The sequence below is a fragment of the Phymastichus coffea genome, unplaced genomic scaffold (assembly GCF_024137745.1).
Source record: "Phymastichus coffea isolate CEN01 unplaced genomic scaffold, Cenicafe_Pcof_1.1 PCOF00098, whole genome shotgun sequence".
NCBI lineage: Eukaryota > Metazoa > Arthropoda > Insecta > Hymenoptera > Eulophidae > Phymastichus > Phymastichus coffea.
The window spans coordinates 449,421-475,697 of NW_026706909.1; the positions used below are offsets into that span (position 1 = coordinate 449,421).

Sequence of the window (26,277 nt, forward strand, 5' to 3'; positions counted from 1 at the left end):
ATTTAGCAATCAAACGCGACGGCGGGGCACCGACGAGCAAGGGGGTGGCGGTCAGTGCGAGCGAGCTTCGCGTCCGAGCAGCACGTAGCCACATCGCACACGCGCCATGCTCGAGACGTCCAGGCTGGTCCTCGCGGTCGCCGTGTCGCTGCAGGCGATCGGCGCCCTGCAGGTGAAAACGTCGCACTTCCCCGACAAGGCGCTCGTCTTCCAAGACCTGTCGTTCGAGAACACTACGCTGTACTACGCGCTCTGCGACCAGTCGAGGCGCCAGGCGCAGAAGCAGTGCACGCTCGTGCGCGAGTCGGTCGGCTTCGACGACGAGACGGGCACGCGCTACTGCGACGTCCAGCTGGCGAGCAGCGCGAGCGACACCGTCATCGGGGACGGCTTGATGGTCGTGGCTTTCGGCAGCGATAAGGCCATCGTCGTCTGGCTGGAGGAAACCGACGCGTCCGAGTCGGCGAATCTGGAGCGCAAGGCCCTCTTGCGAATGAGCATCGTCCACGTGGCCGGTTGCCGCGTCTTCCATACCGAGCTCGCCTTTGACGAGGACCAGGTGAACGTTCAGTGGTATCCCAATTTCATGGACGTCATCACCTTCGAAAGTACCTTCGACGTCTTCGCGAAGAATCTGCGCGTTTGCGGCCGCGTGTCGCCGAGCGGCCACTGCATGTTCAGCTTCGACGACGAGGGTAATCGAGTCGCGGGTCCCGTCGTGCGTTTCGAACCGCTCCCCGAACGGGATTACTTCGTGTCCGGCGTCGAGCCGAACACTTTCGACGACGGCTACTTGTTGTTCAGCAACGATGGCAGCAGGCAAAACGTTTATCTGATCCGGCCGACAAGTGAGTGCACCGTCCGCGCGATTTCGGCCCCGTGGATTTTCTAATGCGAACGAACGTTTTCGACCTTTTCGACAGGCTCGGAAATGACAAAACTCTGGGAATCCCCAGCCTTCTACAAGGGCCAAGCGTTGACCAGCTACTCGATCATCAACAAAGCGATAGGCGTGTGCTGCCTTGGCAACTCGAGCAACAACTGGATATTCAGCTGCTGGCAGTCGCAATATCAAGGCAAACATTTGCTCCAGACGAAATTCGATTTTGAGCCGCAAGCCGACGTGACCGTGCTCAGCACCCTCATGTACAATCTGCGCGGCGGCGGTTTCCTGCTGATGAGCACCGTCTGTCCGTCCGTCGATTGCTTGGGCGCCGAGAACGTTTACTATCTGACGAAAATTGACGCGCACGACGGCGTCGCCGGTACGATCGAAGTCGAGGGCTACAAGGGCAAGTGCGCCAAAACTGCCGCTCAACTTTTCGAGAATCAAGCTGGAGACTACTGCCTGGCCGTACTCTGTCCGAGCAGCTCCCACGTCACTGGCCGATTGGACGTCCTCGCGCAATGCTACTCCGACGACGATTTCTCCAAGTAGACGATCGTTATCTTGTTGTTTTTGTTTTTTGCTTCTAGACTGCTTCAAACTATGTTGACCCTTATTCAACACTCTGGACTTTGATTCGCCTCAGCGCGACTTAACGTGTATTCTCCGAGCCCATGGCCACGGCCATGGCTAAAGTCCTCAAAACTCGAACAATTTCCGGAAAATCTGCAATAGATCAATCGGCCGTCGAGCTATTTCCAGATTTTCCATAGTATTTTTTTAAAAAATAATAAACAAAATATAAATATATAAAATTTATTTTTTAAAATCTAGTTGATCGAAGCTTTGTACCTGACAAACTTATTAAACTGAAACAAAGTTATGTTTAATTAAATTTTTATTTAAATGCTTTTTGTTCTTTCATTTCAATACATTTTCAAGTTACCTCCTCTCTTTATCATCGTTGCAACTAAATTTGTTACTCACAAAGGTTTCTTTTAATGCGCGCACATCAAACAAATTAAGTGTAATGAACATAAATACGTATTACGTAGTCGCGACCGCTTAATCTCAATTTTTTTTTTCGCTCCGTCGGAGGTGGACGTCGTTAATTTTTATCAAGCGCGTGGCTGAAATGAATCGTCGAAAAAGTCGCCACGAGACACCCACGAATGCACGAATTTAGCTTACTTCGTGTTAGTTTGCATCCGGTAAGCAGCGGAGCCCAACGTTCGCTCTCAAAACGAAGGAAGGAAAGAAAGAATGAAAACATTAATCGTGATTATCTCGGCAATAATTCGTCTGAGTTACGGGCAATCGGCAACGATCTCGAAAACCCATAATTTCCGTGGCAACAACTTCGCATTCCAGCGCTTCTCCTTCGAGAACACGACGTTGTTTTACGCGTTATGCGATCGGCTGGAAGACAGCGCGGCTAAGCAATGCAGTGTCGTGCGCGAGATCAACGCGTTCGACAGCTCGAGCGACGCGACTTACTGCGACTTGACGCTGGAAACCGACGACCCGCTGCTGGTGATCGACAGCAAGCTCCTCGTGGTGGCCCTCGGACCCGAGAGAGTCGTCCTAGTCTGGCTGGAAAGGTCGACGGTCGAGTTTGAATCGTCGCTGAGAATGGCGATAATACGGATGTCCGATTGCAAGATCGCGGAGGCGGCGATGGACTTCGAGGGGGCGATCGACGACTACTCGGTCCACCTGGACTTCGTAGCTTACGTCGACACCTATGAGCTCGTGGCCAAGAACTTGTCCGTCTGCAGCGACGTTTCCATCGACGGATACTGCAGACTCACGTACGACACCGATGGTAACAGAGTGGCCGGTCCAGTGGCTTGGTTCACGCCGCTGTTCGAGGAAATCGAGTACGTCGTGTCGGTGGCGCCTCGCTCGCCCGACAGGGGACACTTACTGCTCGCCAGCGATTACGGGGATTATCACGTTTATCTCGTGAAGCGAAACGGTGAGCGGCTTCTCGCGTCCGGTCGCGGTCCCGTCGTCGTCGCCGTCGTCGTCGTCGTTGATCGCAGCTCGTTCTTCCAGGCAAACAGGTGTACGAGCTCGGCGAGGATCCGTCGTCCGACGACGATTATCGGATAGCGGCCTTCAACGCGGCGAGCGATGCGATCGGCATGTGCTATCACGGTCATTCCAAATTTTACTGCTGGCAGTACGACCACACGGGCGACCTTCGCGCGATCGTCGAGTTTGAGAGCGGACTGACGGCGGATTTGCGCAGCGCCACCATGCACAACACTCCCGACGGTGGCTTTATCATCATGACGGTCTACTGCACCAATTTCACTTGCCGAGGAGTCGACGATCGATACTATCTGACGAAAGTCGATGCTCTAATGGCAGTCAGTGGCCCGAGGGAGATCGACGCGATTCGTTGTAACGAGGCGGAGAGTTCGGCTTGGGCACAATTTTTTCAGAATGACGACGCCGATTACTGTCTCGCTCGGCTTTGTTGGAACAATGGCGAAGATGCAAGACTGGATGTTAACACGCAGTGTTATTCGGATAAGTTTTTCAGGCAGCGCTGATTTGTCGAATCGACGAAGTTTCGCGAATCTCTCGATTAATTACTTTTGTTTATTATGTTCTGCTGAATGATACCAAGATATTTTTTCCTTTATAAATGAGCACTAAAAGCCGATATTTCTGAAGTAATGTATTTTTATCTGAGTAATTTAAACGTTAAGAAAGTCCCTTTTATTACTGAAAATTGAAAAAAAAATCGAAATTGTACATGTTCCGAAATAAAAATGCGATTGGAAGAATATTTGTATTTTATAAATTAATTTTGAATTTCGCAAGATGTACTGACTTGAAATTGTTTCCGCCGCTCCGATCTGAATTTCCTATTGAAATTCAGTACTTAAATATAACTGTGCATATTACGAGTAGCTTAAAATAGAAATTCTGAGCTGATCATCGAATTCTTTGTCGGAGAGTTAATAAAATAAAAATGAATCACAAACGTCTCGATTAATTTCAATAATTCTTTCGAAATAATAAGTTTGAAACTGAAGCACATACGACAAGATCTCTACACGACTTAAATCTATCCAGAGCATAATAAAAAGCAAACAACGCCGTGGCGACGTATATCAAGACTTAAATATTCAAAATAGAGTTGATCCGAAGTAAACCGATACGTGAATTAGCCAGAATGATATCTCAGAAATTTCCTAAAAAAAAGAGTGACACCGCCGACAATCAAACATCGCGAGCGGCAAATAAGACGCAGCGCTGGAGCTCGCACGCCGCGTATATACGCACGCGCATAAAAGTCTGCCTCCGGCTGCGTGCCTGGCCGTCGCCTTTTCAGCTATATACGCAGAAGGGAAAACCCTGAGAGCGCGCGCTGCCGATGGTGGCGCGGCGCGTAAAATAAAAACGCGCGAGCGCGTAGCGCGCCTCGGCCGCCTTCGCGCAATTACGCCCAATTGAAGCCTATCAAGCCCAATTGAGGGAAGGCTTAACTCGCTCAATTGGTGGCGAGCCGCTCTCTCTCTCTCTCTCTCTCTCTCTCTCTCTCTATCCACCGCGTGTCCGTCTGTGTCCGCGCTGCTGCGCGCCGAGCGAGAATTCTTCGTACGTGTGTGCGTGGCTCGCGACGCGTACGCGCGCGCAGTGGGAAGAGAGCGCGAATATCGTGCGCGCCAAGGCGACGCTTCTGAGGATGAGATTCGTCGTGTAGGATGTGGAATGATTCTGGCCGATCGACGGATGCTCCGTCAGCCCCATCTACCGCGGCAGTGCTTCTTCCATCGATCGTCGACGAGCGGCGAAGATTGAATTTTACGTGCCGTTCTCTACGCAAGGACATCGTTCTTTCTTTCGTTCTTTTCGCGTAATTTCACGGCACTCGTAATTTTCGTTTCCTCATCCGGCACTCGTTGGTCGCGCGAATAACTCTTGCGGCTTGAAACGGGTCAATCGCGTATCACCGGGCCGCTTCGTTTTTCAACGTAAAGCAGCGCCCTTGTCGACGAGCGATTTCGTTAAAGGACGGCTATCGTGAGCGCGGAGTATACGATCGAACGGCTCTGCGCGCACGTCGGCAAATCATCGGCGCACAGAGAGCGAGAGAGAGAAAGAGAGGCCGTGCCTTGATCGCGAACGCTATACTCGCTCGCACCGCGCTCAATTTATTTAGCCTTTTGTAATCGCATCACATCATATCATATCGCAGAACGGAATTAGAGATAAATTTGTTTAAATAGTGGCGGCAATCGGGGCGACAAGTTAATTCATCTCTTTATGTGTAACGCGTTGCCATTGAGTAAAACCGGCCGTGCAATTTAATCCAGTTGTAATGATTTAAACACTAATTGGGCAACAACTGAAAAGCTTGAATCAAACTTTTTCTGAGCAATTAATGTAGTTATAGTAATGGATTCATTGGCTTCAATTTTCTGATACCGTTACTTTGATCTTTCGCACTTGCGCGCGTGGCTTTCATTGCGAATAACGTACGCTTTCGTGGCTCTGGCTTACTGACGCGTACGCTGCTTTTTTTTCTGTAATTGGTTGCACAATACTTAATGACTCGTTTTTTCTTTATACAAATCAACGTCGATTGCTACGAGTAAGCTGAATCGATAAAAATGCTCGTTGCTGATCGATCTCACGCTTACACCTGCATTGACGATCGATCCTTTAAACAACTAACTACGACAAATTGACAATCTTCTAATTCACGATTGTTACCCTTATGCCTAAAATACCAATGAATACAACTTGCTGACAATTTTTGAAAATAATATCACATCTGTTTATTGTCCTTTTACAATTTTTTATTTGCTCAAAATTCTATCCTGAAAAACCTAAATAAAAAAGAAATATCAATGATTATATTTTTTCAGCGACACGCCAATTAAAACTCTAGCGAAATCTTTAACCTCCTCGACAATGTGCGTCGTATCCTGAAATCCCCTCGAGAGAGTGTGAGAGAGAGATAAAGAGAGAGAACAAAAAAAAAAGAGGAAGAGAGGAACGGTGCAAGTTCGATGGCGGCTAGCCATGAATTGCCATTGGTCGTGCACTGGCGACGGAAGGAGGAGCTATTAGTTGCCGTCTAGTGGGGAGGAGATGAAGGCGCACACGTGGACTCAGTGCAGGCCCACGGGAATCATATCTCAAGTAGTTTGATGTCTCTTGCATTTTCTTTTATGGACGTACGAGATCAGATAAAAAATATAATTGTTAAATAAACGGAAATGTGCAGTTGCGAAAAGAGATTTGATGATGAATATTTTGAAATTAAATAAACGAATATTCATTCGTCATAAATTAATATACTAAAGTAAGAAACGCGTCAGCGGTGAATTTGATTTCCAAAAATGCCTCATTGAATCCTATTCCCTAGATCGACATACCGTTATATAGGGGCTCACGTTAAAAACAGGAGAGTATGCCCACGACAGACCGTGGTATTCCCTTACATTATCTCCAAAAGAGAACAATACGAAAATTTAGATATATTTTCTTTTTCCAATAATCAAGCGCATAATTGTCTTACTAATATTAAGTACATGATCACCTTTACGAAGAAATATTTATGACAAAATAAATTTTATACGTACCCTGTTGGAATTACGTTTTGCGTAAAACTGTTGCACGCAGTTATTTACAGTTCAAATTAATTTATAAACGTCAGATTTTAGACACGTAAAATAGTTATTAACAGTTATAGATAATTTCGAAAATTCATCTTTTTATCGTAAAAAAATTTGCTATCAATAGCAGTATATGAACAGTTTTTAAATCAATTTAAAAAATATAAATAATTGTTTACAACTGTAATAAATAGTTAGTTATCATATATGATAATTAAAAATTATTTTAAACGCTTATATTTGTTATTATTATTTTTTTTTATTATAAACACTTAATTCGTGTCCTGTATTGACAAATTAATAATTGCAATGGACTGCAAATAATAGTTAATAATTTTTTATTTCAATAAGTAATTGGTGATAATTGTTATTTGTAGTTATTTATAGTTGTTTGCATCTTTATTTCTCAAAATAAATTTGTTTTGGTGAATAAAAATGCAAATAACCATAATAACTGAAAAAAACTGTTATTATTTAATAATGACAGTTTTTTAACAGAAAATTACTTTTTATAATTATTATACGCGTCCAAAATCTGGCGTTTATAAACGGGGATAAATTATAAATAATTGTTAGCAAATGTTACTAACCGATGATTTTTATTTATTATAAATTTATGCATAAATTGTTTCCGATAGGAAAGCTACTTTTCGAGCGATCAGTTCCTGTCAACACTGTGGATAAATATTAGATAAATAAATTTTCAAATGTTGTCAATAACCGAAATTATTTTATTTTATTAGATACTGATGGTGAACAACAATAAAGTATATTTTGTTGTCGTCAAATTCGCTTGAACGAATTCAAAATAAACAATTTAACCGGGCCGAAGATATCATAGACAAGTTAATGAGTATTGCATATTACATTTGACATTTATACAATACAATAACAAACTCGTGATGCATTTGAAAATGGATCAACATCAAATATAACCATTAAGCATATAAAAATGGTGAAAAAATTACTTTGCAGTTTATTTTCCAAGACAATTCCTGTATCTGCGTCTTAAGAAGAGTACGAGCTCGTACTGATTGTTCGCCCCCTCCAAAACATCATATCTACGATTTATGAGTGTCATATTCTCCATTGACGTGTGTGCACGTGTCCGATGATCCTCGCGTATACGCAGAGATGTAATGGGTTCACATGCTGGTCGCTGAGAACGTCAACGCAATAGGGGACACATGACCTTTCTGAGTTGGTGGTTTACTCGCCTCTCAAATCAATTTTTCAAAATATAGCCACACTTGTTCCAGTGGAGAGTTTTCATAACACGACGAAGTGTGGAAACATTTGGTCGGACAATCGTATTAGCGGAGAATTGCAGTAAGGAAACATTCCAAGCTGAGTTGCTTATTAGCTTAATGTATAATGATAAATCGTTGCTATTGTTTATAAATCTATAACGGTTAAATATAATTTTTATAAATTATACATTGGAATTAATGTAATAAATAAAATTTATCTTGTAATACTTATGTATTAGTTCCATTTTACAGTGGACATTTTGCAATTAAATAATGACATTGCTATGATCAGGAAACACAAATTTATTTAAATTATGTGCGTAAACTGTGTAGAAAGTGATAATAATTACGTTGTGAATGTTCTCTTATTATCATTTTTCCACCTAAATTGTCATCGCCCGTCGTCAAAACGAAGCAAATGCAATTATTCAGAAATAAATATATTATATATGTACAATCCTGATACATGCAGTCTTGTTTTGATTCAAAGATACAATTATAAAGGGAACAAGATTGGGAATTAGCAATGCGTATTTTTACTATTAAGATCAGTAATTGATTGATAATAATCAGAGGAATCCGAGCATTTTGGTGGCATACACAACGAGTAATGCCGATGTTCTCTAAAGTATTTTCCAGCGTGTTTGATCGACCACTTGGCATCGTTTAAGTACAGCCATAAGCATATACGAGTATGTGATGCGATGGCAATGCTGCCTCAGACGAAGCTCCTTTAATTTTGGCGATATAAAAAAGGCGTTCATACTTCGTATGCAAAAGTATCGCTGATTGTAGTTGGAGAAGTACTATTGTTTGGGGCGTGATCTTCGCAGTGATTCCCGAAAAGAATGTGCTTTTCTGCAATAGCGAAATAACCGACGTCGGATGCATTTGCAAGCAGCGAAGAGAGAACGACTCTCGGATGTACCTTACGCTGCGTTACGAGGATTCGGTCGATGAATGGAAGGAGATAAGCGGTGCAAGCTCGACGACACGCGCGCGCGCGCAAGTACAGAGTAGCTCGGAAAATTCTTGAACGCGCGCGAGACCCTCGGCAAGACGCCCGCGGGAGTGTCGAGTACATCCGATTGGCAAACTCGCTGGACACCGTTCGGCGACATTGTCAGATAATAGACGTCGCGCGCTCGCCTCTCTTCTGCAGGTCACGAGCGTTCCCGCGGTGGCTACGAATCCGATCCCTTTGGCCTCGGCCGTCCTCAATACGACCGCGAGGTCAGCTTGCAAAAGCATGGCATTCGAGGCGAACGTATATAGCGGGTGGCAGACGCGATCGTCGATATAAGCGATGTAACCCTGCCGCGGGGATCAATTAGAAAATGGTAGTCGGCAAATAGCACCTGGAGCCGTCCATGACGCGAATCACACTTTGCGGATTGCCGCGCACTAAACGACACCATTCAGTATAAAGGGTGGCACTGAGCTATTTTAGAAGCAGTTTCAAATAGTGCCAGCCAGCCGCTGAGTTTGCTCCTCCGTCATGCAGCTCGCGCTCGGCGTGAAAGCCTCACTGGCAGCTGTCTCGTTGCTCGTAGCCGTTGCCTATTGCGTGAGTATGTACGCGTCGCAACGGGACGCGCGTAGGATATGCCTATAACGCTCGCGGTCGACGGACGCGCTTCGTTGCCGCCGCCGCCGACGCGCTCGCGAGCTTCGCTACGCGTCACCGAAGCACTGTCCTCGTGTGCCGCTTTCGCGACGTCACGGGCGCCCCGAGCGAGTCCGGGTCATTCGACGTCGTATTTGAAAGCGATCTTTTGCTTAGCACGACGGCCAACATTCCAAGATCGACGGGATAAGGGCGTCCAATTCGGATGTCGAGGATTGCGCCCAGAAGCACAAAATTGACCGAAGTAAGGATCGCCGATATTGTGTATATAACCGTAAATACGAGTAGCAAAGTAAGGTGAACTCATCGAAGACGTTTAAAAATATGCTTGCATTCGTGAATGCCAGTGACGCTCGCCGAGCTGAAGAAGAACAAGACCTTCACCGGGACTCCGGACACAGAATGCTTCGCCGGCTGCGTGTTGAGAAGATGCGGAATCGTAAGTATACGCCCCGAGACCACGAGCGCCCGGCTCGTGTCCGCGCTGACCGCCACTGTTGTCGTTTAGATGCTGGCCGACGGCACGATCAACCGAGATTTCGTCGAGTCGGAGATCGCCTCCGAGTGCAAAAACAAGTGTGAGCATCCTTTTACGTTCTCGAGCTTATCGTCACACTCTCTGCGTGCAAACTTGTTCCCTTCTAGTTATCGCGTTCGGCAAGGAGGAGTGCGAGATTGCGGCGCTCATTTTGACCTGCCTCACCCAGAAGAGCATCGTTGTTTTCTCGAAGGACTGACGTCCCTCAAGAATTCTCTCTCGCTCGATGTACCAGAAAGATGTCTTTTCTTTTGGTTTCGTACTGTTATCTAAAATAGAAATAAAGTGACTATCAAAAACCATTTCGTCTTGTTATTTTACAATAACTTCTGGTGTTGACGCCATGACATAAAAGCAATATTTTTCAAAATTATTTCCATAATACAACACATCTTTCTCACGAATTAGGTTTTTAATTATTTTGATGAAATTTCATGAATCGGATTAATCCACGTAACAGATAAAGATGATGTCGGTGCTAGTTACAGGTATAGATTCAGTCTGTGTTCTTGTTTCATTAAGACTTTAGGCCGATTGTTTGTTTATTTGTTAAGTATTACCTATGGAATGGCGATTAATCATCTGTATTTTTGGTAACTTTAAATGATTTAAACAAATATTCAGAGACGAGAATTACAATTTCAATGCGTCATTTAGAAAATTTTACGTTGAGAGTCCGAGTGTTACCATCGGAGGACGATCCACACTCGTCAAGCGTAAATTGCTGCGACCAGATCAGCAACAGCAACGAAAAAGAAAAAAGAGAGCACAACTCCTTCGTGAAGCTAAGCTACCCCGATCAACGCTGTCCTAAAACACTCACTGCTATCGAGAGAGCGACTTGTGCGCGCGCGTGTGTGCACGTGTCGCAGCACACTTTCACATGCTGGTCGCCGCGTCGGGTTGGCGATACGGGGCAGCAGCAGCAGCGACCGACAGCAGCCGAGATGAGTGCGCCCACATATGAGGGTCTCTCTCTCTCGCGAGTTACGAAGTCGATCGTGGGAGAGAGAGAGAGAGAGAGAGAGAGAGAGATATGACCGCGCAGCTGACGCATTGTCCTGCCTCGATTTCCCGCGCGCTTTGATCGCGAGGACGTTGAACTGTTGTATTTGTGAGAAAGACGCAGTTTCGTTATTAAAACTCGTTAAAGATCAACAACTTTTACTTTCGATAAGCGGCAAGTTAATGAGGAACATGGGATCCAGCAGAATCGCTCGGAACATTCGTCGCAGAATTAAACGAGAATAATCCTCCATCTGATATCAAATCAAGTGATATTTTTTCAGAAAATTAAGTAACCACATTAACCGAACTTATTCAGTCATCAAAAAATTATAGTGATCCGCGAATATAACATCGAACTGAGATACTCACATTGTACGCCGATTCAGAATGCACCGCTCAATAATTGTTATATTCTCAACGGAATGTATCGCAAGTGAAAATTGATCTATCAGAATAATTTTTCTTGATACGTAGTGGACGACAATGAAAAATTACATCGTAAATAAATGCAATGAGTTGACGTGTGTATTTATTGAAAAAAAAGTCAGTTACAATCGAGAATAAGAACACTGTAGAGATCATTGACACGCGGTTCCCACGTAACGGCATCTACAATGCACCCGCAACGTCCGATCGAGACACGGGAGTCCCAATCTTGAAGGCTGACACGAGCCCCCCGCAAGGGCACGAAACGCACAGACGACAACTGTCGGAGCACTCGGTATCGGGCGAGTCGCAGCGAAGCCAGCCAGCCATTGGGCGTCGAAGCCTCCTCGTCGAGCCTCACCCCAAACCGAACTGCGAGCGAAGGCGCAGCGCGTGCAGCGCGATGCTCGGCGGTCAACGAGCGGCGCGCAACAACAAGCCCAAATTGAGCGCGCGTTGCTCGCGGTGCGCGTGCAATCGCGCGCCTCGCCTCGGCCGGGACGGCGCCGATGCAGCGACCGAGCGAGCGAGCGCGCGAGCGCGCGGGCCCGCACCTGTGGCGAGTCCGCCGAGGAATCGCGCGGCGACGGCCCACCGCGCAATTAGGCCTCCTTGTCTTTCGGCCGGTGCGCCGCCGCGCGGCCCACAGCCGCTCGCGCGCGCACGACTCGCGCTCACCGCAGCGACGCACCAAATTAGCCGTTAATACGCGGCTGTACACACGCATAGAATGGGGGTAGTTTGATTGGGCCAATTCGAGGCAATTCCTGGCGATTGCTGCGTTTCATTGAGCCGCTCAACCAGCTCGACGAGCTCTTAACGCGCCATCAGTGCCATGCCGCCGGTCCGCTCGGATACATCGGCTCGCGCGCCTCTTTCCCGGCGAAAAACCCGGGGCGCGCCCGTGGCCGTCGGCCGGGCGCCATTCCGCGTCGCGAGCGCGCCGCGGACCGCGGGGCTCGGTGCTGCGGAGTGCGCGCGCGAAATGGCGCCGAGGGACGGCACCTCCCGAGGTCAAGCGTTTCGCGCCCCCGGACTCTCTGCGGGCGAATCCAGTGCTAAATGCATCCCCGCGGCACGGCAGTGTCGAGGAGAAACGCAACGTGGGTGGACCCCGAAAAGCAACGAGTCGACGTGTGCGCGTGTGTGACGTCAGAGTGTAAGTTTGCACAGCTCGCCTTCTTCGAGCTACGACGAGCAAGTGACAGTAATTACGGCATCGACGGTTATGCTCATTTTTATGCCCACCTAAGATTATTACGAAGATATCGCGCCAACTGACCGTAAAACGCACGAATAGACGGTTCGCAAAGAATTATCATTTCATTTCGTTTGGAAAAAATAACATAGCAATTTGACGTTCCCGTGGAAAGATGTACGGGAAAGTTGCTACTGAAAGTTCGACCGAAGAAATATCTTCACGTTCGTCGGAAGTCATCTTGCGTTCCTGAACATTCGAAAGTTCATTAGCCCTCGTTGGGAAAATGCGCATAGAAACGCGCACCAGACGGCCAAAGAGGGGATGGCTTCTCGACCGTTCGAAGAAAGCAACGACGGAGATCAAGTTAGCTAGCGGATCGAGCCACGACCATCATCTGCACGTGGTCGATGCAGTGGGTACGCACAGATCAGAATTGGCAAACGCACCACGAGCGCCTGTCCATAAATCGCCGGACCGGAATGGCTGTCCCGCAGAACTTGGCGAACAACGGCGCATCGCAATGAGCTCAGCATCCGCTCTCGGCGCGTCGGTGCGCAGCCAGAGTCGTGTCGTCCCACCCGAGCAACGAGACGCGTCGAATGCCCCCTCCCTCGCGCCCCTGCGGCCGGAGCCGCGCGGTCGTTCATTGGCCGGCCGGCCGGAGCGACGGGGGCGTGCACTGGGGCAATGATATAAGTGTGGCCGGCGATCCGGGGGAGGCATGCGCGGGGACCGTGTGCTCATTAATCGACTACCATACCAGTCGCGGCGCAACTCTCTCTGGGCGCGGATCTCTACAATAGCGTCCGCCACGAGCCTTAATCGGCGCTAATTCGCCCCTCTCCCATCCCTTTTTCGACGCCAATTGCCGGCAATTGGGCCCCCTGGCCGATCCACGTGCTGCTTTTTTTCGTGCCCACACCTTGGCTTTTCGGCCGTCCGCGCGATCGCGACTCGCCGTCGCAGTGCCGAGCGAACGATTACGCTCGATTAATCAATAAGCGATCGTCGTCGGCTCGTGTCCCGGCTATTGGATTAATCAATTTCTCGGGCGGCGGCAATCGGACAGTGGCGCGAGGTCGGCCCGTGCGAAGTGAGTGCGACACAGTTCGGTTATTAGCCGAGGGGAGGAGGAAATCGCTGCCAAGATTGAGGTGATCTACGGACAGCAAATGGACGGGGGCCCGTTCGACGATCCGATTTTCTCGGATTTCGGGGTGCGAGGCGCCGCCAGCGGGGTGCACAGCATACATGTCATGCTCGGCCTCAACGGCAATCACCATGGTGCCGAGCTCGTGCCGCCTGGCAGCGGACATCTCCACAAGCTTGGTGAGTCTTTTTCCACGTTTTGAGTATCCAGCCGCGGCCGCGCCAGTTTTAGCCATTCGTGCGTCGAGTCGATCGTTGGTCGCAATCGAGTTTCGCGCAGAGTTCGGCTAGTCGTAGCCCAACTCCTTTCCAATCCGCTTTGGTGCCTTTGTCAAGCGAACGAGTGTCCTTCGATGTGAGCGTCAGCTTCGACAATCGAGCATCCCCAGTCCATTAGTGATAGGTGTTCAGATTTTATCCGTACAAGTGGCTGCTTCGAAGGCTTTCTCAATTTACACTTGCAAAATGCTTTGACGTGTGCTTCAGTAGTTACCAAAACACGTATTCCATTAGATTTCAGCCTTTTCGTCAAGACCCAACTTGAGTTTCATTTGAAAATATGCGCGATGAATACAATAAATTATTTTTCAAAATCCAACGAGAATCAAAGCTCTTTCAAAATGCAATAGTTTTGAAAAAGCGGCTACTTGTAAATTTGCACCAATGATATCGCTAACTTGGATCGTTGGCTAACAATTCAATGATAATCAACTGAAACCAGATTGCAAAGCTGTTCGCCACGAGGTCGTAACAGAATCGCACAAAAATTACTTTTCAAATAATAACATCGCGAATGAGGTTCAAGTAGCTCGTTACCGATTTCGAGTAAATATACTCATTCTTAACTTGAGAATACGAGATGCCCCTTGTGCATCTCGCATCCGTGAACATGCAACGTCGCAATGCTACGGAGAAGGTTCACACGTCAAGCGTATGTTCACCCTCAGACTCGTCGGGAGGCTCGCCGCCGCACCATCACCACTTGCAGCAGCAGCATCACCAGCAGCAGCAACATCAGCAGCAGCAGCAGCAACAGCAGCAAAAGGAACTAAAAGAATTAGAATTGGCTGGCATGTACGCGCCGATGCCACAGGCGCAAGACGTGTCGGCGACGAGCGCCGCCGGCCAGACGTCCGCCACTTCCGGCGCTCTACAGCAGCAGCAGCAGCAGCAGCAGGCTCTGCAACTCGGCAACTCGATGAAGAGGAAAGACGACCCAATCAATCAGCTGGCTCCCGGTTCGTATTGATTTCTGTTAGCCTCGCGAGAATCGCCATTTTCATTCGAGCTCAAGTGTTCGAATGACTTTGTCACCGAGGTGCATGGCTTGTGCATCTATTAAAATCGCTCGACATATTCGCGAGACTTTTGGTTTTTTCTTCAATCGCTTGTTCCTAATTTTTAGCGAACACAGGTGATGGACCAAAAAATTCTTCGACGCGATTCATTCCATTTGCAGCAGATACGAACGTTACTCGCTCTATCTTCAAATTTCGTTTGCTTCAATATTGAAAATAAATCAATTTATTAAGTGCTACTCGTCGCCAATAATATCCCGAAGTGTAGAAAATTGATTATCAACTGTGTTCAACAACGACTCGGCTGGTTATAATTCAATTTTACGTTACGCAGCAAGCACATCCACGGTCGGCAAAAGTTTGCACGACTGATATTTGAAAGATGGCTTGTCGGTGGTATAACCAGAGAAGTCCGATTTTTATTGAAATCGAGCTAACGCGTTAAAAAATGCCCCTTTTTAAAGATATCTTGTGTGAAAAATTCCAAATTCAGAAATGGAGCCATTAAATGCACGATGCAAAAAAAAAAGAAAGAAAAAACGTTTCCGGCAGAACTGGACAACACCGCGAAAGTTTAAATTTTATAAGAACAAAGTAATTATAGCATAATATTTCTCTGGGAACAAATCTCATTAATTATGATATCGAAATTTATAATTCAATAAATTGAGTTGAATAAAGTGCAATAAATAAAACAATGAAAATTGCAATAAAAGTTTATTTTTTCGTTTTCAATCAACAACCAACTAAGCAATTCCATTTTCCATTTTACGATTGTAGTAGTATTTTGCAAGATAAAAATTAATGATAACCGACATATACATAATACTTACATAATACAAATTATATGCAAATTTGACGTAAACATATCCATACTCATCTACAAATTGAAATCGTTTTTTTCTCAATACAATTGCTTTTTGACATAGTCTTTTTAATTCTCTCTGATATTTTACAATAATTGATCTTTCAAATCCGAAATATCAACCGGTACAAAGTCTTAAATAAAAAGTATCAAAGGCCATTTCAAAAAGCTTCAAACGTATAGACCATTGCAGCCGAAATTCAAATATTTAAATTAGTTTGCCGATCTTACGTATTCGATTCAAACTTAAATATCTTGAAATCATGAAAACTCGAGTTATTCGGTTCTGCTGGAAAGCCACAGAATTATTGTCTGATTTGACTTACTTATCCGCGATTATGTATTTTTCTCGATTTAACGATTATAATCAAATGGTTTCGGTAAATTTAGCTATAGTTTATTTAAGAAGATTGTATCGAAAGATAATTTGTTTACAAAATATCAAATTTTCATTATATTATAATATATGATACGAGATTTTTGTATTGTATTACATCGACTTTATTCGTAAAATGTAAACTAACCATTTATAAACTGATCGAGATTCGAGAAGCATATGTACATATATAATGTGCGTGTGTTCTTGCTATGGACGTTTACAGAACGATTCTGACACTTTGAAAAAGGCTTGAGTTGTGACCAATGACAGCTTGAAAATGAGCCATTGCGTAGCCACTGTGCCCAGACAAGTTCTAGGAATTTTTAAGGGGCGATTATTTTAAAATAACAGAAAAAAGAATAATAAACTATCAACTAAACTATACAAGTCTAAAATACGTCGTTCAGCACATATGTGTAAAATTAAGAGAAAATAAATATTCAATTTTTCAATAACAAACAATCTTTAGGAGCTGCAAAGGGTAAATGTGCAGGAAGAGGAGGTAGAGGTGGTTGTGATATAATAATATTGTAATCTTTCCATTCCAACACATAAATAAACTATTTGAAAGCCTTTATTATGAAATTTTTAATAATATAAAAAATAATGAAGTTTACTATAAATACTAGATTCGATTTATAATTCTATAAGTTATTTATTATTAATTATCCATGTGCCCTGAAGAAAATACATTAATTTTCCCGGTTATTGCAATCTATTACTATTCTCTTCCTGCACGTCCTCTATCTCTTGCAGCTCTTAAAGATTGCTTATTATTGAAAAATTGAATATTCATTTTCTCTTAATTTTACATACGTATGATTGATGACTCATTTTAGGCTTGTATAGTTTACTTGATATTTTATTATTCGTTTTTCTGTTCTTTTGAAAATACGCGCCCTTGAAAAATCTCTAGAACTGGTCTGGGCACAGTGGCTGGGGTCCAGCACAAAACTCATTAACATTGATTTGTTACTCCATTGACAATATTGACATTCTTGTGACGCTCCTGCGCAATGGCTCATTTTCGAGCTGTCATTTGTCACAATTCAGGTCTTTTTCAAAGTGTCAGAATCGTTCTGTAAGTACTTAGATGAATTGTAAACGGCAGTGTAAATCTGAGCCTCTTTCGAGTTCCTAACATTCAATTAAAAGTTCTCATGTCATAAAAAACGAGAAGAATGATAGTATTGACGTTGCACAGTTATTAGCTTTTCTAGATAAACAAAATATTGCACGAATTTGAATGGCAGCGAGCTTTTATATCCCGCGATGCAAATATTCTCTTCTTCGGTGTGAAGTCGCTTGTTCCGCTGGTGCTTAAAAAATTTGTTAATTTATAGCAAGACCGCACAAGTGTTTTTACATACCGAGAACAATCGGTCGGTAAATGAGTCATATACGACGCAACTCAATATATTATAACACACGGTTTATAATATATTAAGTATAATAAACAACATTTTTGTTTTTCAAGTCTTTTATTAAGAACACTGTCGATACTATTGAACCGGCTGGCACAAACATGTGCTGTCAAAACCATGCCTTTGTCGCGTTAAATGAAAATTACTATTCGTTTAGCTAACTTACGTCCTATGCGGTGAGTGAAAGTTGCACTGGAGGGTGAGTCGTCCTCTAGCGTAATGAATCCCCTCTGCTGCCACCTCCTAGTATAATAGCGCTATTACACTAGCAGGAGCTGCTCGCGCGTATAGGAGCCATTTATGGATCGAGTGTGCTCTGTACGTAAAAACCCGAATACGGCTGCGTGTAGTGAAAATACTATTATGCCATCGTTACTTTGTTATTATAAGGTTGTCTCTCAATTAGATGCGATAATCAAACGTGACAAGCGATAACTGGAATTTCCAGATGCTGCCAACTTTGAATTTTAAATGAATTGAAGCATTGTAAACATAAACTTTATTCGCGTGTCCAATAAATTACACTATAGAGACAAGCTCATTAAAAAAGAACAGGGTACTTATATAGCAGAGGTACTATGTCTCTTTAGTGTAATTTATTTGATGTACACTAAAAGGCTACGTTTACAATGCTTTGATTCATTAAAAACTCAAAGTTAACAGCATCTGAAAGTTCAACAGTTATCGCTTGATTAGTGCGATTGTCACATCTATTGAAGATATGGTCGATTTAAACTTTCGTCGAGTTGCCCGATTCGATGAAAACTGGCTTATTACATTATGCATCATGCGTTTTAGGGATGCACTAGTGTTAATTAACGCTCTTTCTTCTCTGTTTTTCTGTTATTTATTACATTATTTGAATCTTTTTAAAAATATATAATAATAATATTTCAACGTATAGGAAAATACAATTTCGTGCTCTTTTTAAGCATCAACCAATTACAACGCTGGATGTCGGCAACTCATCATTTTTTTAAGATAATAAATAAATTACATCGAATTCATGTCATTCTTTCATGTTTACTTCATACATTATCCATCTAAATAATATATTTTTTGTTTTCTATTTAAAAATAACAATTTGATCATTCATACACTAAAATAAAAACAATTTGAACTTTCGCGGTTTTTGAAAGCTCGGCCAATCACGGCGCTGGATGTTGGTGACGAAATCGTATCCATCATTTTTTTAAGGAAGGAGATATGGAATTTTAAATTTTCCGCATAAGATATCTTTGAAAAGGGGTACTTCAATGCAGTAAGAATCTGGTATTAGCTCAATTGCGACTTGTCCGGCTCCGTTAGGAAGCAATAGAATGATATCTTGGTGACAGGAAAAAGTAAAAGAAAAAATGAATCTAATTTCCAAAAGAAAATGAATGATCGATAATAACGTTACAGTGATCAACGAGGCGCAGCCAGCGAAGAAGGATTCGAAGAAGAAGACCGAGAACAACGGTATCAAGAAAAAGAAAACGAGGTAAGCGCGGCAAAGCCATCGACGTAGAATATCGACCCACGTCCGCCAAAAGTGAGCCGCGCGTTTGGATTAGGTTTCGCGCCGACACCCACCCACCTCTCCTCGCGCGCACCTTCAAATGCCGTCGGTCAAGCCCCGCATGCAATCGTCGCATATGTCCGATTAATTCCCTGGCTTCCCTCTTTTTTTCGATTTTCTGCGGCACGTGGCATCTGGCTCCGTGGCGTGGGCGCGCTTTTATCGCACGATCGCCGTTTAAATTGAGTGGCCGGATGGGGGCACATTCTCCCGAGGTTTTTCATTGCCGCGGCGCTGACGTTCAAGGGAGAGACCGGGGTGGGTTACAGTGGGACGCAATGGAATTTTCGGGGCGGTCGGGCTGTCCTATATATACGCAGCAATATGTCGCGCAGACGCTTATCGCTTAATTGAGCAGTTTAGCCGCTTTGTCTTCTCGGTTTTTTGTCGGCGTGAAGCATCGTGGCTCCGGCGAAACTGAAACTGTTGTTCCGTCGTACCAATGTTGCTATGTACGTGCGTTGTAATTTACACGACGTGATCGTTTTTGGGAGGAAACAAGACAGTACCACCGTAATCGCGGTCGGGAGCGGTCGTACGCATACAGCGAAATTTCAGTGAAATTCGGCAGAAATGCGAAGAAGAAGAGGCGAATCAATGTATTTCGCATTCCCGTAATAACCAGCTAGTCGTATTCCCGCATTTACTAATGTATCTTAACTATAACCGACAAACACCGTATTCCAGCGGTTCAAATATAACAATGTTACGTAACTTCGTAGTTAACTACGTTGACCGGGCTATCTGCCACTGATAGTCAACCGCAATAGTCAAATAACGAAGTCGTTGCCGCATCTACCTGTAAAGGGAGTGAATGTGTGTGTATGCGATCGATCAAAAAAGTGCACCGAAATCATCGGTTCGTTGTTTCTTTTTTTCTTAACTTTCGTTGCGCCTATTCGTACGTCATTTTGTGCGTCGTCGTTGCGGCTAACCTTTGCTCATCTTATCATCGTATCATCCCCTTGCGCGACGCGTCCTGCTGCGTGCTACCAAACAATTGGTGTCGCCGATTTGATAAACATACTTGTATTTACCCTTTTGCAGAACGACGTTCACGGCCTATCAGCTTGAAGAGCTCGAGCGCGCGTTCGAGCGCGCACCCTACCCTGACGTATTCGCTCGCGAAGAGCTAGCATTGAAACTTGCACTATCGGAATCTCGGGTTCAAGTTTGGTTTCAAAATCGCCGTGCCAAGTGGCGCAAGCGCGAGCCACCGCGCAAGACTGCTGGTTACATGGCCGCCGGATCGGCGAGTCCTGGACTCACGGGTAAGACTTCTCTCTTTCTCTCTCTTATTCTATTTGGTCGTAGCTTTTTACGGAAGACCGACTTTTATATATATTAGTAATAGGTCACCAGTGAAATTTGTTTTTCATATCTTTCAGCATGAAAAAAATTTATTGATTTCAGTTTGATAGTAAAATATTTTTTCGTGTCTTCGAAATCTTTTTAACTCATGTTTTTTTTGACCGCGCGAAATTGTTTGTTATCAGAATTATTTTGTTTACCTACCAAATTGTAGGTAAACAAATTGTTTAGTGTTTTACGTAAGTTATCACGATGGTGAAGTAGTAAGACGAAGCCGAGAATGAAGCTAATTGCTTTGCAATACACTATTAGGAATAAAAGTGTATATTTACATGTTAAAAATATCTGTTACGTAGCATTCACGAACAATACTGTTGCATTAAGAATTTCAAAACATGAAGAGATAATATTTTTAATTTTGACCTCCTTTTCATGTAATTTGCGTGATAATGAATTTCACAAAAGAACAATCAAAATTTTAAAATCGATTAATCCATTAAACTAGGGGATAAGCAATAGTACCATAAAAATATTGATTTTATAACGTAAAGAATTATTTTCCTATGTTGAATTTTACTGTTGAATGCAACATACACAGATACATTGCAAAAAATGTTTAACCTCCAACAATTTTCTAGAACTATTTTGATATTTCACCGGTCAAACAAGAATCCTAATTATAACAATATAGTGAAAGTTTATAATTAAAAATTAAAAACTTTCAGGTTCATTCAATACACTCAACAGCACATTAAACCCATTCGCGACATCGACTACAAGCGCAGCACCACCAGACGCTTGGACATATTCACCAGCATACGATTTGGCACCACATTTGAACCTTCTAAGTCCTTCGAATTCGCCGTATTCAACGTCCTTTGGTGGTCCAGGAAACAATGGTTCAGCAGCTGCCACTGCTTATTCGTACGCGACGATGCTTCCACAACACGACGCTTCGTTGTTCGCTGCACCGACGGGGAATACAATGCGCGTGCACCAAGACTACATGAATGCAAGTAACAGTCCGCCACCGGCTCTTGCACGATCCGACTATCAGACTATGGTTCCGACTCATTCGCCACCCACGCATCTTTCGGCTGATGATGAACACCATACGGTAAGTTCTATAGAAACGGTATACATATTTTTACCGAGGATCAGTAAAAAAACAAGACTAAGAAAAATACTTTTACCGTGATGATTTCTATATCAAATTTTCAAATATTTTTTTAGCAAGGAAAATTGGATTATGTTGGCGCTTTAAGTCCTTCGGACAAGTACGGTCAACATGAGACGAGTGAATATTCGCAACAACAGCAGCAGCAGAGCCAACAACAAGACCACAAAAATGAATATGGAATGCATTCGCCGACGAGCGCGAGACAAGCCATGAAAGAGCAAACACTGGTGAAGAGCGAACCAGGAAGCCAGCAGAACTATGTACAGCTGCCGCCTTTTCTGAACTGACACGAACCCTCGGGTTCGGAATATCAAGATTTTACAGTTGAGCCGACGTGTTATATGCCATACTGTTGAGAAAAAAGATTCGACAGAGCTTTTTTATATCAAGAGAAGAATGTAGTTTGAATGAAAAAATTTGTTTACCTACCGCGTAGGAATTTGAATGCCAACCCTCGGTCAGCGAAGGATTTTTTGTACGCATTTACAAAATGTTAAGTGTTTTACGTAAGTTATCACGATGGTAAAGAAGTAAGACGAAGCAGAGAATGAAGCTAATTGCTTTAGAATACACTATTAGGAATAAAAGTGTATATTTACATGTTAAAAATATCCGTTACTCTGAGATAACAGAAGATTAATTTTTTTTTTTCGTTAGGATAACAGAGATGTATAATTTAACTTTTCTCAACCATAGTGTGATTTTTTCAAAGTTGTATTTATGGATTTAATTTTCTATAAAACCAAAGTTCTTTTTTTAATGACACGCTATGTCAATAAATATCAAGTGCATAACTGCAACCCATCTGTACTTTTTTGCGCATCTAACAATTTATAGTGTTTAGGTAGATGTTGTAAGAAACATATTTAGTGATAAGTGCCTTAGTGCGTCCTCGTAGTGAGCCCGAGTATAAAATACTATACTAACTCATATACAGTGCCTTTTTCTTTTGCTGTTTTATTTGAATATAATTTGATTCACAAATTGCCCTACTGTTATAGTGCTATATAAGATTATCATTATATACGTCATCTAAGCTTATTTTCTGTTGCCTATTCATTTTAAGTGTGTGAAAATTTTAATAAAAGTCTAAAAACGATATTTATTATTTGTTTGAATAAATAACAACCTTGATTTGTAACAAATTATTTTTATAAAAGTTATCTATTACATACAAAACGTATAACTCTTTAGTATTCTATTAATTATTCTGATATAGAATATAAGACCTTATACATTTTTTGTACAGTTACATTTTCCATTCTGAGTTCATATCAATAAAAATACTTTAAAAAGAACACTCGTTATTGAATGATATTTAACATATATTTGGGTTAAGTTGATTTTGATATTTTGACTTTTAAGAGCCCCCCCCCCCCTTATGCATCCATAGATATGTAAACCAATGTAAATTAATGGGTCGGTTTTACTCCATGATTTCACCGCGTATAGTACTTGCAACCCGAAAAAATATGTCGATAGTTTTTATAGACCAAAATACTATGAATTAATTTTGGATCGACCGGTCTATTGGTTTTTTCAAACATTTATTTAAAAGAAAACTAAATAGACCAAATAATCTAAAATAGATTTTGAGTCCTTCGATCGGTAAAAACTATCGACTTATATTTTATTTTTCTGATTGCGAGCACTGCTCGAAGTGAGACACTCATGGTTAAACCTTGGAGCAAAGACGACCTATTAATTTACATTGGTTTATATATCTATAGAAGAATATAGGGTCCTTAAAACCGATTTAATTTAGTTTTAGCTTTTATTGTTGACGGTGAGTCTCATAACCAGACTGAGACACCGATATGTCAAAACGAGTGCGTGATTTTTTGAAACAAGTAATATTGCACTTGTCCATTGGCTGCAAATAGTGAAAATATTGAATGGAATAATACTTTCAGTTTGTAACAAATCATTTTTATAAAAAATAAGTCTATATACAAAATTCACTATTCTTTAACTTTGCTTATTTGTTCAACCTGGTAGACATTATCTTTCAACAATTCGGAATATTTCCCAGGTGCCAATACAGGATCACCCGTAAAATGACTATTCAATTCTATTTTGTACAAACACAATGTTAACAATTGATTAGGTGGAAGTTTGCAATAATCTGGATTTTTCATTACCTCTTTATAAGCAGCTCGAAGATCCATTCTGAAAGAAAAATTCGTTTTTCTAATCTAATATAACAATTAAACAAATTTTAATATATTAATAATTTTAAAATTTTTTTAAATACTTACTCATTATACAAAATGGCATAACTATATTCTTTTATCATATCACCAGGAAATATTCCCTTTAGATAATCTAAAGATTTTCTCATTGAATACAAAGTAACAAATTTATAATAAACGTGCTTCTTGAATATTTGTAATGCTTCACAAGCATCATTGCCAAAGTTTACATGAAAAAAACTTTTTATATCATTCACATTCAAGCTTTTAAAAGTTACTAAACTGCAAATTAGAAAAGCCATTAATATAAGCAATTCAATGTAATTTTAAGTCAGTATATAATTTTATACTCAACTCTTCATGGTAATTTGCTTTATACGTTGTAAGTGATTGTATTGTTGCATATTGTAAATTTTGTTCTTCCAGATATCTTAATCTTGGGAGTACAGAATGATAAAGTGAAATCAAATTAATAAATTTTGGATGGTTCACTAAATTTTGAGTGTAATAATTTTTTGAAAAGTAATCAAATCTCCTCTTTAATTCGTCAGATGTTATTTGAAAAATTCTAATCATATGACAAGTGGCTATTTTTTCAGGATGATTTACATGTTTTTTCAAAAATGATACAATAATTTTAAAATCATCAAGATTATGTTCAAACATAGGTGGATACTGTATTGCAATTAATTGGGCACGTTCATTGGCAATCTCTGTAACTAAATTATAAATAATCTGTAACTGATCAGGATGCCGTGACAATAGTGTAAAATAATGTCTTATTATCTGGAAACCAATTTAAAGTTTATAATTTTACAAACAATTGACATAATTAAAAAACTAATAGCGTCATACTTTTTTTTTAGATAATTTAACATCATCTCGTAGAAATTCTAAATTTCTAGAAAATAATCTAAAACTTTGAACTAAGAATGCATTATTCTTTCTATTTTTCAATATATTTACTTGTAATGGATTAAGCTCAAGTTTATCTTTAATATAATGAACTAAACATAGATGGAGATACAATTTTGTTGTCTGATTCTCATGTATACCTATTTCTTCAGGATCTGTATTACAATTATTGATATATGCAAATAAATTATCAGCCAGAGGTTTATCTTGAGGTAGTGGTATATACATCTTGAAAATGTTAACAGGTAATAATAGTCTTCTGCGAAAGCTAAAATAAATAGTGTTTCATTAGTCATTCAAATAGAATCGTTGAAAATACACATTGAGAAAATATTCAGGATTTTCTTATTCACAGCATTAAAGTTTTAGTTGTAATATTAGCAGTTCCCAATTCTTCTAAAAGCATAATTTTTTGTTCAATTGCCCATGGTGTATGGTGAAAAATCCTAGATCTGTTATGAAGATGCCTGGTGTCGATATTGTGTTTCTACAGCAAAATAATTATTATTTTTTAATTCTGAAAAAAGTAATTTATGAATATTGTGAAGACAAAAAGGTACCTTTAAAACTGCTATCACAGAATTAATGTGTTTTTGATTGATTATTACTGAAACTTTTCTTAATCTTCGTCCCAATTTCGTTGCAAAATTGCTATGGTAATAATCATTATAAAATGGTACATTATTTGCAGCAGATATTTGACAAGTGTGAATATTTTCAGATAATGTTTGTGATGATAATTTACAAAACGAGGTACATTTATTAGATTTTATTAATTTAAAAAACATATTTAGAATACAAAAATAAAAATATGTTCCCTGAGAAACATTTTTTTGTTTATATTATATTGAGATAAACTAATGATGAATTAAATATAAAATTTTTCTACAAAGAAAATATAACTTGAGATATCTGTTAAATGAACACATTTTTCCATTACAACGTTATGTTATAATTATATAAAAAATCTTTAGTATTGAATAATACTATAGTATTGAATAATACTATATAATCAAAATCAACAAAACTAATACAACACATTACATGCACTACTTTCTAGGTTAGGATCATATTAGTTTGACTATAAAGTTAAAAGTGTATGTATAACATATCTGCTAGAATAAAAATTATTGAAGGTTGATTCACTTTGCTATGTAATTAATACTAAGTGTTATATAATAATTCATCTAATTATTTAAACAATCTTTTAATTTTAATTTCTGATCAAAATCAATGTCTTCTTAATCATCTCGTATTAAAAAATAATGCAGTCATAGTGTTAAATAATTTTTCAATGTCATTTAAAAAATCTTGTCCATTATTTATAGTTAATAATTTACATAATTATTAGTCACCAGAATGTTATTGTTTTTAAATCTGCCGCTGAAGAGAACGTGGCAACGTCGCACTAGCGACGTCGCACCT

The 26,277-nt window shown here is 41.6% G+C and overlaps 5 protein-coding genes across 6 annotated transcripts; 4 read left to right on the forward strand and 1 right to left on the reverse strand.

The window, feature by feature from the left end:
* The first annotated feature begins 17 nt into the window (after positions 1-17).
* Positions 18-1,778, forward strand: LOC131669888 (uncharacterized). Its single transcript, XM_058945079.1, has 2 exons — positions 18-848; positions 924-1,778. Exons 1-2 carry the CDS (start codon positions 107-109, stop codon positions 1,436-1,438), a joined length of 1,257 nt encoding a protein of 418 aa, XP_058801062.1. The 5' UTR covers positions 18-106; the 3' UTR covers positions 1,439-1,778.
* A 63-nt stretch (positions 1,779-1,841) lies between these two features.
* Positions 1,842-3,811, forward strand: LOC131669930 (uncharacterized). The gene is made up of 2 exons (XM_058945152.1): positions 1,842-2,864; positions 2,945-3,811. The coding sequence occupies exons 1-2, from the start codon at positions 2,150-2,152 to the stop codon at positions 3,445-3,447; spliced, it is 1,218 nt and encodes a 405-aa protein (XP_058801135.1). The 5' UTR covers positions 1,842-2,149; the 3' UTR covers positions 3,448-3,811.
* Positions 3,812-9,200: 5,389 nt separating this feature from the next.
* On the forward strand, positions 9,201-10,245 carry LOC131669934 (uncharacterized). Its single transcript, XM_058945159.1, has 5 exons — positions 9,201-9,345; positions 9,562-9,649; positions 9,753-9,844; positions 9,914-9,983; positions 10,051-10,245. Exons 1-5 carry the CDS (start codon positions 9,277-9,279, stop codon positions 10,140-10,142), a joined length of 411 nt encoding a protein of 136 aa, XP_058801142.1. The 5' UTR covers positions 9,201-9,276; the 3' UTR covers positions 10,143-10,245.
* Positions 10,246-12,219: 1,974 nt separating this feature from the next.
* Positions 12,220-23,011, forward strand: LOC131669865 (retinal homeobox protein Rx-like). Its single transcript, XM_058945056.1, has 6 exons — positions 12,220-13,907; positions 14,675-14,965; positions 19,098-19,176; positions 20,302-20,525; positions 21,291-21,682; positions 21,799-23,011. The coding sequence occupies exons 1-6, from the start codon at positions 13,751-13,753 to the stop codon at positions 22,030-22,032; spliced, it is 1,377 nt and encodes a 458-aa protein (XP_058801039.1). The 5' UTR covers positions 12,220-13,750; the 3' UTR covers positions 22,033-23,011.
* Positions 23,012-23,195: 184 nt separating this feature from the next.
* On the reverse strand, positions 23,196-25,744 carry LOC131669928 (transcription termination factor 5, mitochondrial). Of its 2 annotated transcripts, none has more exons than XM_058945150.1 (6): positions 25,413-25,744; positions 25,206-25,339; positions 24,793-25,120; positions 24,293-24,723; positions 24,004-24,219; positions 23,196-23,914 (listed from the first exon to the last, which is right to left on the reverse strand). In XM_058945150.1, exons 1-6 carry the CDS (start codon positions 25,638-25,640, stop codon positions 23,707-23,709), a joined length of 1,545 nt encoding a protein of 514 aa, XP_058801133.1. In that variant the 5' UTR covers positions 25,641-25,744; the 3' UTR covers positions 23,196-23,706. The 2 variants fall into 2 exon arrangements, with proteins under 2 accessions (XP_058801133.1, XP_058801132.1); XM_058945149.1 differs by having other exon boundaries at positions 23,196-23,935.
* Positions 25,745-26,277: the final 533 nt, after the last annotated feature.